Raw genomic sequence first — 12,891 nt, 5'->3', positions numbered from 1 at the left:
CCAAGTCATTGACTTTTTAGTCCTTTTCCAATCCCATCAATCCAAACCATTTCCTCTGCTCTCTCTCTCTCGTGCGCATATTATTAAATGAGATGCAAGCGTAGAACGCACCACATCATCAAGAGCTGATGACCATGGACAGAGCGCAGCCAAGCTCGGACTCCCCAACCAGAGAGCCGAAATCACCCGTGGTGCTCTCTATCGAGTGCCTCAAAGGCAGCTCCAAGGCGGACGAGTGGACCGGCGACATGCTCCAAACTGGAGATATCGTCGAGGAGCTTCGTATTGGAAGCTCCATGACCGTCAAGTCGCCGTTTAAGAACGGAAGGAGCGGTGTCCAGAAGATCCTCCACGCCTCCTTCAAGGCCAAGGACACCTCCATTCTCGTCCGTATCCGACGCGGACGAGATGAGTTCGCCGAGTTGCAGGCTTGTATAGTCCCCAATGACTCAGTGGGCGGTAGGACCAAGCAGTACATGCTCAGGTCCATTGCGGACCCTAACTACACTGTCGGCTTCTGCGATCGGACGGAAGCCGACTGCTTCGAGATCCAAGGTACTATTACGATCATCCGTTGACTATCACTATACTGCCTTTATTTCATGTAAGGAAGATGAATTATTGTTAATATTTTATAAATTTTTATTGTTTTGGTGATTAATTATCCCCCACTTGGTGATTGTGGCATGTTAATTATGATTATGATTTATCGACGCCTAGCTTTCCTTTGTGCACATAATTTTCAATGGAATGTGTGTTTGTCGTATGAATGCAAACCAACTTTAACTAGCACAAAACAAGTCCACGTGAGAACTCATGACTTCCTCTTTGTTGAAAATTATAAGTAGACCAAACCTAATCGGTTGTTGACAGCTTCGATCGGTTGAAACATTTTATTCTTTTCATGCACTTCACCTAACTTCCATTATTCAATACATACTCATTATAGTTTAGTTTAGAACCGCATCAAAAGTCTTTTAATTTTATGTGAATATAATGTAATATAACGAGTAATGTGACACTTGAGCCATTTTTATTAGTAAAATGTTCAGAATGTACAGTTGAATTAAGCTTTTATTGTTTGATCGTTGCTTCACTTTAAAAGAGCTAAGGTATATCGAATAATAGGATTAACATTCTAAATTAAGCTAGTTAATTATTTGCACTATAACAATAAACACTATGTATGTGCGATTGATCTTGTTGAGTTATGAGTAATTAGTTTGTCTGGCTATAACAGGGTTCCTTATCATTCGCAAGATTCTAACCTAAAACATTTTACTTACAAGTGAAAAGAAATACTATTAAGCCCTAGTATTATGTGACACATGTTATTTTTTAAATGCTAGAAAACTAGGCTTTACTTATGTCATAACACACATATTTTTTTAATTAATACTCAAGTGTTAAAATTTGAGTTAATTTATAACACCATGTGACAACGTTTCATATAAAATTTTCTCATGCTCGATAAGTCGATCTCTATGGATCATGACTAGGTTTAAAACCAGTGAGCAGTTTGAACACCAAAGGGTCAGTTGTGAGCCTGCCTGCATATAAGTTGATTTCACGGAAGGAAAAAACTACTGTATATTTCTTATGTTTTATTTTCTTACTACAACTAGGAATTAATTAAAATTTTGTATGAGAAACTACAAGCAGTAACACAGAAAACTTGTGCCAGAATCAATTAAATCAAAACCCACATTCTTACACTTGTTTAACTTGTTACTTTCTTCTTTTTATAAAGAGAAGTGTGAAATCAAATTAGTAGATGATGAGTTGCATGCATATATGCATGTGTTCAATGTGCAGCTTCAAGGAACTCGCGGATGGTGAGTGCACTGACCAGGTCTAAGCTTCAAGATGGGTATGTGTCATATCCATGGGAAAGGAGAATGCAGGAATTGCTACCAGTTCCCTACTCTAGTAGCTTTCTATCTGTACTTTTCCTTCCAAAGGCTTCAGATCGATCTGCTTCTCGCTACAATGACTTAGAGGACACCCTTGCTAGGGCAAATGTCTGGCTGAATGCCTCCCAGGCTGCCGGTGTCCCCGTTGTCTTCATGAACATCCAGACTGAGTCCTTGCTCACCAAGGTGATTAATCACACACACTAAAGGCTTTTTCGTTTATATGCCCTTGTGCTGCGAAACTTTCCATTTTTCTCCCCGAACTTACAATTGTGTGACTTTGACTTATATGTACTCTGTCTCACGCTACCCTTCCATAAGTTAGTTGGTTAGGAACATCGTTAACTTGGTTATTGTTGTGGTACCTCGTGCAAAACAAAGAAAATGACAACTTTCGAGTTTGCACATCTGCCAAGTTAACGATCTTCTTGATCGACTTGACAAAATGGGTAACTTGAGATACAAAAAGCACAGGAGGGGGCAAAGTCATGCAGTTGCATGTTCAAGGCAAAAGTGAGATTTTCATTGAAGCGCAAGGGAAAGAAAATGCATAATTGTATATCTTATATGTATGTCTGATGAGGAGTGAAATATATGACAGATTTCTGGAGAGACAGCTTCTTCGACTGTAAATGCGGGGTCATTGTCTGACTTGGCTGATCTTGCAAGTGCTAGCTTATATGGTTTTGAGGACTACCATGGAGTTGACATTGGTGTTGTCCGAGCAGTTCGCCTTTGGTTTGCTCCTCTTGGTGGTGAAATTGCAGTTGAGATCAAATTACAAGAAGATGATGTCAAGCTTGGCTTTGCGATTAGCCGCACAGAAGAGGTATATATACTGTATATTAATTCATTTCTCTCTCCATGACCAATTCCTCTTTGTTACCAATTGTATATTGGGCAGGTGATTGACTTGATCATATTATGTCACAATTAATGTGTCCGTTGTAACTAGTTGAAATAACTATGAGTAACAAGTGGATTCTAGGGTTCACCACCTGTCACATATCTCCAGATAATATGATCAACTAACCCCTCGCCTTGATCAAGTTTCCATTAGGCACAAAATTACTCGATTTGTGAAGGCTGATGTGCTTGTTCGAAGTACTAATTTACAATCAATTTTGCAATAATTTTGTGTAGTAAGTATATGTTGGATGCAACATAATATGATCCCCTATTGCCTACTTCTCCATTAAGGAAAGATTTGCCATTTTTTTTGTTTTTGTTTTGTTTTTGGTCAAATGATAGATTTTGTTAGATTAGATGTTAGATTAGTCACTGACGAAGTTCGAATCCACGCCAGCATACAAGGGTTCAAATCATTTCCATCATTGTAATAAAGGGCCACTTACGGGAAAGGTTTGAGTTCACCACATTAAATATGGGATAGTTGATGTCCATGATGAAGGAAGTTGAGAGCATTCAACTAAAACTCAATTAAATCTTACGTAAACGCTAGTTAAGCTATAACTTGGTAAAGAAATGCAGTCCCTCTAACATTTCTTGATAGACCATGCACTACTAGATGGTTTGGCTTGTAAATGAGTATTTTTGTGATTGCAGGGGTTTATTTACATTTCATCAGTGGTTGATGGTGATGAAAATGCACCTTCAACTCGATCGGGGCTAAGCAACTTGTACAAGGAAGCAATGGATGCATCAAGGTTGCTGGTGGTCTCAAGGGTTTCAAACCAGAAGGTTCTCCCATGGATGGTTTCCTCAACTGGAGCAATTCGATGCTTCGACACCATTTCGCTCAGCCAGAAGCTATCACTTCACCGTCACGCCAAGATTCCAATTTCCCTTCACGTGTTCATCTGGGATCGAGCAGTCGTTTCTTCAAGCGGAGGCCAAACTAGGTTTAGGAGCAGTATCTCCCCACCAACAATTATGCCATTGCCACCTGAGGTTCAATTGGCTCGACATCCGAATGAGAACCAAGTACAACCACTGCCACTAGAAGTGTTCGACGAGAGTAGTAGCGAAGGTGTGACTGAGAGATTATCAGAGGTCAGGCTTGAGAGAGATACAGCTGGAGAGTCCTCTTTTAGATTCCATGATTTTGCACTTTCAAGCAATTGGGTATGATTATGTGTTCTTTTGGTTCTTCATTTGTAATGCTGCTTTCATGTCAACTCGAATCCCTGGTGTATACTCCAAAAAGGTACAACGCCCTTCTCGCGATAAAGCGGTTTGCAGCTCGAGCTCGGATTCTACGATCCGGGCGATTCTGGCAACATTCAGAGAAGGGGAGTCCCCCATCCTCTCTTTGTTTTTATATCGTTATGCACAGAGGTCTTGCAAAATTGCAAATAGGCATTGTTTAGCTAAATTTAATACAGAGTATACGAGAGAGAGATATAGAACTATTTCACACAGCAGGATTTGATCGCTTTCACTTACACACCTTTCTGAATAAATGGTTTTGCTTATAAGTTCAGTAATTAAAGAACTGATAACTCGACAATCGTTTATTATCTATTTAATTCGATCTTCAAATTTCATACATAAATTTGGTGTCTCTAACATTTCAGATTGTCGCACTTCTCGAGTCCTTGAGGAAACTTTTGAACCAGTATGCAGAGAATTTTGGATATCTTTTTAATCCATTATTACAACCCACATAGTTGATACCAAACCAAATAGTGTATTCTATTTCGCATTCAAAATTGTCCAGTAATGACCATGCAAGGTATCGCTTCACTTTGGAACCATTTCTACACCGAAGTAAAAGCGGGAAAACTCAGAAACATTCAAGACAATGTAATTATTAATTAACCATAGTGAGAAAAAGCTAAGATATCTCTTAGTGTGCCGGAAATCCGGACCAGTACACCACGTGTCATAATAAACACTTACTTGATTGCAGCTTGAGTAAAATATGTGGTGATAATAGTAGTCAACTCTATTAGTATCACTAAAGGCTTCCTCAAGTGATAATTGAGGGGACGTGGATTCTTTATCCCTCCTAATCTCTCTACCCTTTCATGCACTTCTATTTGAACGATTACGGTTAAGTCACGTCAACATCTTATATTGATTTTTTTTTTATAGAGATAATTAGACAAAAAACAATGTGTGAAAAGAGGGGATTGAAACGAATGAGAATAGAAGGTTAGAGAATTCTCCTCTTAATTAAGGATCATTAAACTCGGATATACCTACAATATAATGCATTATCACGCACATTTAGTATCTCATACTCTGCATGTTTCAATACAAAATTAAGATTTAACAGTGAAAATATAGGATGCTCCCTGAATGTTCTAGAAAATTTTTCATAATTTTATGTCACACCATTAATGTCAAATCTTGATGATGCAATAATTAATGCTTAAAAGTATTGGTTACGTACCATTTTTAGTAATGTAAATGAGTGGATTATTATACTTTTCTTTTATATAGAGTAATAGATCGTGAACTCTTTTTGGATAACATATAACTAATCTGAAGTAGATTGCAACACAAACGAAATTAATCAAGATCTTTTAGAGCTATGTTTGAATGTAGAAAACAATTATATATATAAAACACTAATGATTTGATGTGTACTGGTGGACCAATCGGGACTCCACTGAGCTCAGCTGCCACGACAAAAATGGATATTAGAATCCAATTATATTGTAAGAACATATTTGTCAAAGTAGAAAAGCTTAATTTCAACTTGTGCTCACTTGTAAGTTTGACGTGAGGGTCTGTTATGTAGCTTGCATATTGTAAGAATTATTAGGTTCGTCATGGCTTGCATATCTAGCAGTATAATAATTTAAGCCAAGAAAATCAAAACCCATTTAGCAGCATGGATTCTTCGTTGGTGAATACGGATAATCGTTTTTCAACAAGAGATCGCATGCTCTGTGGATAATCTCCACTTGTCAATGGCTCCACATACCTACCCAAGAACATAGAAATTCCAATTCCTAAAACCTAAAATTTTAGGCATATTTATCGATTTGGCTCCCCCATGGGGTAACTTGTATGAAGCTATCAATTTTCCTTATGAACCTGAACTTTTAGAAATAGACAACTCCCCGCCCCCACCCCACCCCCCACCCCCCCCCCCCCCCCAGCCCGCCGGCGAAAACGCTGTTAGATTTTAAAATTTTTCATTCATCTAATTTTCCATCCTTTTTGCCTTTATATAGTTATCATGATTTGTCCGTGTGATGAAATAGATAGAAAATTAGATGAAATTTTTTTAAAATTCAAGAGTAAAATTAATAGCTCTATACAAATTCGGGAGCAAATTGACAAATACTTTTAAATTTAATTGAGTCTGTGTATAAACCAAACAATATACTTACTATCCGAAGATCACAGTGCAGCATTTTTATCTTCTTTTGTCTCCGAAGCAGGAACAAACCAATGTGTAAGCAATGTTATCCCGATGACCCCTTTTTGAAATGCCCACACAAGAACATGAATTTGATTATTAAGAGCCAGAAAAGGTACAACCTAATACTATTAACTTGTGTAGAATTCTCAAATAGGACCTAATATTAAGAAAAAAAAAAAAAAAACTAATAAATTAATACACCTGATATTTGTCCTTGTACACTTTTACAGCAGGTGCATGAGCAAGAAGGACATGGTGTGATGCCCAGTATGGTTCGATTGCCGAATTCCCGGAGAGGCAATTTAGATTTTGCCAATAAAAGCAACGTCCTGGTGCATGAGACCCGATTGCATAACCGTTATTTGTAAAGCTATATGGTTCATTCAACGTGATCCAATGCTTTACTCAATCATCAAATTCTTATAACAAAGTTTTGCATAATCTCTAAAGTGATTGTTTCAGATACACATTTAAAATGTATTAATATATACTAATATTTATTTAAAATGGTCGATCCACTATCAGAAACAAGTTTTAACCGACAAACTATAATTCATCGGGCTAAACTCTTTACCCGACGGAATATCTATGTTCCTTAGGCAAAAACTATAACATCCCACATCATCTAGGGGAGTGGAGTCTGTAAGCCATATATGTATATTATCATCTTTACCTAGCGCAAGACATTTTGGAAGCTCACTGGCTTCTGGTATCTGTAGGAATTCTGAAGTTAAGTGAGAAAGGGGCCTGAACATTCTCAGGATGGGTGATCCATTAGGAAGTTCTGCTCGCGTGAGTTCCTAGAAACAAAACAGTGAGGGCGTGGTTGGGGCTCAAAACGGACAATATTATGCTATGGTGGAGTCGAACCCGGGATGTGGTGGGGGCCCGGGTCAGGATGTGACAATTTGGTATCAGAGCCCACTCTGCCGTTCGGTGCGAGTGTGCCGACGAGGACGTTGGGCTCCTAAGGAGGGTGGATTGTAACATCCCATATCGCTTAGGGGAGTGGATCCTATAAGCCTTATGTGTATATTCTCATCTTTATCTAACGCGAAGTCTTTTGGGAGCTCACTGGCATTGGGTTCCGTAGGAACTTTGAAGTTAAGTGAGAAAGGGGCCAGAGCACTCCTATGATGAGTGAGCCATTGGGAAGTTTTGCTCAGTGAGTTCCCAGAAACAAAACAGTGACCGTGAGGGCGTGGATGGGGTCCAAAGCGACAATATCGTGCTACGGTGAAGTCGAGCCCGAATATGATGGGGGCTCGAACTGGAATGTGACAAAAACAGTCAATATTTGAATTTCTGTAGAACCTTTGGCCCAATGAAAACAATTCAGCGGACAAAGTTATGGTCGTCGGGTAAAGTTTTTGCACCAAAAGAAAAACTTGGCACGTAAATTTGTTCACTTACATAATATAAGGGCTTAAGAAATCATCATTTTTGTCTTCCAAAGCTTGAGGAAGATCCCAATGAAAGAGTGTCACAACCGGTTTTATACCTATATGAAAGTTTGATTAAATTAATATTTCAATAGTGGACGTAACTCTTGTTATATATTAATTATTTGATAGGTAGTGCTACGTATATCTAATTCATATATCAATTTGTGCATCAAATAATGTGACACATTCATTGTCATATAAATTTTTATTATAATTATTAATCAAATTCCACCTTGAATTCAAGCACAAATTTAATCAATGAGACATCATTTAGTGCAATAATGCATGTTGCGTAGAATAATTTTATATGTAATTAAGGTAAAAGAATTCACCATTGCGTAGGAGTTCATTGATGAGATTATTGTAATATATGATTCCTCTCGGGTTCACACCGCCGCTTAACTGTCTATCTAATAATTAGTACAAAACAAGTAAATAAGCAAATAACTCAAAATTTTAGACGCACAAAATAGAATTCAGTTGTTATGTACAATAATAATAATGATGATTGGTCTCAAGACTCCCAACCGAATACGATGAATTCGGTCACTTAATACTACATTTTAATGGTGTTTCTCACTTACAAGTGAGAAATTTTATGTTCAAATCTCGAAAATAGCGAATTTCACTACCAATTTATTCTCACATCCCCTTAGATATAACAATTTGTATAACAAAAAATACGATGATTCAGTTGGATCAACTTATTTGGTAGCAGTCTAGACCATGAGATAAAGAACCTATAGCATCTAACCCCATAGTCTTCATAATCCTGACATCTTCCTACATATAACTAATAACAGAAGAAAAAATAATTAAAAGAAAGAAGCTCAAAATGAAGGTTCTTGTCTTTCAGTTTCATGTGTTTCCATAAGCTTCAAAGTTCTGTGATTATTTAACCTTATAATGGTGATATTGATCAACAACGACATCTCCGTTGCTACCATCTACAATTCTTTCTGCATTTAACCCTAAAAAATTATGTGAGAGAACTACACAATTTTCTTTGAAATGAATGAATTCAATTTCACCAGATAATAGTAGCTCAAGTTTATCCATAAGTTCAACTAATTGGTAATTGATTAGAGAGACCTGGATGGATGTGCGTGTAGGGATCCCATATGCTTGGTCCTCTACCATCTTCTTTTGCAGCACCTTCGAACTGAAATATTTTCACACACACATAAGAGGTCGACACAACGAAGAAATCGATGCCGATAGTCATGCATACATGGATGCTAATTTAAACAAAAATAAACCCTAGTAGTTATACAAAGCCACAAATAAAGGGCAACCTCAGAAAGGGATTGACCTGATAAGACGCTGAAGTTGTGCCAAATACGAACCCTGGTTCAAAACTACTTCTGCTGAGAAAGCCACAATCAATGTGCGGATCTGTATTAGCATCTTTGTCATTTGTCAATGCAATGCTAATTAGTAACTGTACAAAAAATATATTGGCTTGAAGTATTTCATATATTCGTGAAACATGAATATATACAATTACATAACTAGGTCAGCAAGGATATTATCTCTACAAGTTAGGAATACAACTACAACTAGGATTACAAACATATGTAGACTTCAACTAAGTTTCTACTTGTCTAACACTCCCCCTTAAGTTGGAGAGTGAATGTCAAGAACTCCCAACTTGTGTAACATAGTTGAAAACTTGTCTTTCCCGAGAGGCTTGGTAAACAAATCCGCCAACTGGTGTGCCGTACCAACATACTTGGTTTCTATAGTGCCATCTACAATCTTATCTCGAATAAAGTGACAATCCATCTCAATGTGACGAGTACGCTCATGAAAAACAGGATTGGCGGCTATATGTAACGCTGCTTGATTATCACAAAATAAAACGGAAAGACCATTGAAAGGAATGCTCAAATCTTTCAACAGAAACTGAAGCCAAATCAACTCACAACAAGCACCTGCCATAGCCCTATATTCAGCCTCAACTGAAGAGAGTGAAACAGTTTTCTATCGATTTGTCCGCCATGAAATCAAAGAATATCCCAAGAATACACAATACCCAGTAGTCGAACAGCGAGTGATAGGACAACATGCCCAATCAGAATCACAAAATGCAGCTAACTTAGTCTGATTGTCAGAACAAAATAATAAGCCTTGACCTGGAGTAGAATTCAAATAACAAACAACACGAAGCACAACATCCATATGAGGTACACGTGGCTCGTGCATAAACCCGCTCAAGACATGCACAAAATAGGTGATATTTGGCCGAGTTATGGTAACGTAAATCAACCGTCCTATTAAGCGTCGATACTTTTCAGGATCCTTAAGGAGTTCTCCTTTATCGGATAATTTTGTATCATCCATTGGGAAAGCAACGGGCCGTGCTCCCAGAAACCCATAATCCTTGAAAATCTCTAATGCATACTTACACTGTGAAATATAAATCCTACGCTGAGATCGAGAAACCTCAATACTAAAAAAATATTTTAAATCACCAAGGTCTTTTATCCGAAAATGATCACGGAGAAAAGACTTTAGAGAATCAATGGCACTGACGTTGTTGCCGGTAATCACAATATCATCCACATAAATGAGCAAGGCTGTGAAAAAGGTACTAGACTTTCTAGGTGAACAGTGAATAGTCAGCTTTAGATTGTTGAAAGCTAGCGGAAAGAATGGCAGTAGTAAATTTCGCAAACCATTGGTGAGAAGCCTCCTTGAGATTGTAAAGAGACTTGTGAAGGTGACACACAAGATTCTCCCCTGTCGCCAAAGACCAGGAGGACAGACATATAAATTTCCTTATGCAAGTCACCATGCAGAAAAGCATTATTAACATCGAGCTGGTGAGGAGACCAAGACTGACTAGCTGCAAGAGCGAGAAGACAACGTACCGTAATCATCTTAGCAGTAGGAGAAAAAGTGTCATAATAATCAATACCTTCAGCCTGTGTGTAGCCTTTAGCAACCAAGAGGCTTTATAACACTCAATGGAACCATCAGAATTATACTTCAGCTTGTACACCCTATTTACAATTAATGGGAATTTTGCCAGGGGCAAGATAGTCAAAGTCCAAGTACCATTGTCATGTAAAGCTTGAAGTTCCTCAGTCATGGCACAACGCCAATTAGGGTCACTAGTAGCCTTGGTATAGGATGATGGCTCCACATTCCGACTAACAGAGTTAATAAATGAAAGATGTTTTGAAGAGTAATGGCGGTAGGAAAGAAAATTACAAAGTGGATATCATGTACCTTTGGCAGAACCATGCTGCGAAGTTGAGGATTGGTGTGGTGGCAAAATCACCTACAAGCAAACATAGTCTTTCAAATAGGATGAGGGTTTATGGGTACGGGAAGAAGTGTTTTGAGGTTGGGGAGCGTTAGAGGGTTGCATAGGATGGGAGATTGGGGGGTCTATGAGTAGGGGATAAGAATCTGGGGTGATGTCAGTGAAGGAAACAGGTGGGGTCGAGTGGGACGTAGGTGGAGGGTTGATATGAGAGGTAATAGCACATGAAGGATGCATGGAAGTGGAGGTGGATGAGGGAGCATGTGTGGCTGAAAGGATAGGGGAGGGATGGTGAGCATGTGAGGTGGCAGTAGGTGAAGACGCGATGGTGGCATAAAGTGATGGGTAGAGAAGGTCCAGAGGAACATGAAGGGGCAGTGTAAGCGTAGAGGATGGGGAATGAGTGTGAGGAACATCATGAGGGAATGAATCTTCATGAAAGATTACATCCCTACTGGTCAAAGCGCGATGGGTTTCAATGTCATATAGTTTATAGGCTTTCTGTCCATGAGGGTATCCAAGGAAAATGCAACGATGGGCTCAAGGGGAAAATTTAGTGGGGGTAAGGATAGAGGTGGCATAGGCCAGACAACCAAAGACGCGGAAGTGGTCATAGGTGGGGGGTTTGTTGTGAAGAATCTCAAAGGGAGATTTATTATGAAAAGACGGGTGGGAAGACGATTACTGAGATAAGCAGCGGTAAGAACACATTCACCCCAAAATTTGAGAGAAAGATGTGATTGGAAGCGAAAGACGTGAGTGGTTTCTATAAGGTGTCGATGTATACGTTCAACAACGTTATTTTGTTTAGGGGTATAAACATAAGAAGTTTGAAAGAGGCCCTCATTGGCGGAGAAAAAAGTACGTAAAGAAAAAAATTCACCACCATTATCAGTACGAATGCATTGGATTTTAGTATGGAATTGAGTAGTGACATAAGCAAAAAAATCCTTAATGTGTTGTTGAGTATCGGATTTATGTTTCATAAGAAATACCCACGTAAAGCAAGAAAAATCATCCACAATGGTTAAAAAATAATGAGCTCCAGAAATGAAAGATTGATGATTCGTGCCCCAAATATCACAATGAATTAAAGCAAAGGGAAAAGTTGTTGAAATTGAACTTAATCCAAAAGGTTGACGAGTTTGTTTCACCAAAGGGCAAGCATCACAAACATGACTAGAATCAAAAGAACAATTAAGAAAACTAGAAGCTAAAACTTGCAAACGAGTAGATGAAGGGTGACCAAGGTGCTATGCCAAAAGGAAGACGAGATATTGATGGCATTGCAGAGAGGGTGATAGGTGGGGATAGAGGAGGCAAGGGTCACAAGGTAATAGAGGTCACCACGTCACTTACCCACACAAATCATCGCCTTCGAAACCAAGTCCTGCAAAACACACCAAGAAGGAAAAAAGTTACGGAACACGATAATCCATCTGTAAGTTTACCAACCGATAAAAGGTCTACTTTAAAATTAGGGACACATAAAACATCTTTCAAATTAATGGAGGAATTTAAACGAAGAGTGCCCGTTAAAGTAATTGGAGCGGTAGCAACACTAGGCATAGAAACAGGTGGCAAATGTGAAGCGGAAGTATGAACCAAACATAAAGCGGAAGAAATAATATGGTCGGTAACGCCGCTGTCAAGGATCCATTGACCATGACAAGAAGCTACAGGTAACAAACCTTTGGCAAAGTCATCATTAAAAATGGCATGGGCCTGAGGAGACGAAGGAGAGGCTACAGCATCAGTGAGGGCAGCAAAGACACGGGAGTGTTGTTTCGTAGAAAGTTGTGGCATGGCAACCTATACATCCTTCAAAGTGGGTGGGCCATGCACTTGATGGGCTGAGGGAAGTCCGGTTGCATTATGGGCCTAGAGATTATTGATAGGCCGAGTGCTGTTATTAGTAGGGCT

At 38.8% G+C, this 12,891-nt stretch overlaps 1 protein-coding gene and 1 pseudogene across 1 annotated transcript; one reads left to right on the top strand and one right to left on the bottom strand.

The window, feature by feature from the left end:
* LOC103967838 lies at nucleotides 1–4,356 on the top strand. Its single transcript, XM_009381149.3, has 4 exons — nucleotides 1–555; nucleotides 1,816–2,099; nucleotides 2,515–2,742; nucleotides 3,480–4,356. The coding sequence occupies exons 1-4, from the start codon at nucleotides 129–131 to the stop codon at nucleotides 4,002–4,004; spliced, it is 1,464 nt and encodes a 487-aa protein (XP_009379424.1). The 5' UTR covers nucleotides 1–128; the 3' UTR covers nucleotides 4,005–4,356.
* LOC103967882 lies at nucleotides 3,933–12,774 on the bottom strand (annotated as a pseudogene).
* Nucleotides 12,775–12,891: the final 117 nt, after the last annotated feature.

The sequence above is a fragment of a genome, unplaced genomic scaffold (assembly GCF_019419815.1).
Source record: "Pyrus x bretschneideri cultivar Hongxiangsu unplaced genomic scaffold, Pyrus_bretschneideri_v1 Contig51, whole genome shotgun sequence".
NCBI lineage: Eukaryota > Viridiplantae > Streptophyta > Magnoliopsida > Rosales > Rosaceae > Pyrus > Pyrus x bretschneideri.
Note: the sequence above shows the minus strand (reverse complement) of the source record. Positions and strands in the feature narration are given on the sequence as shown.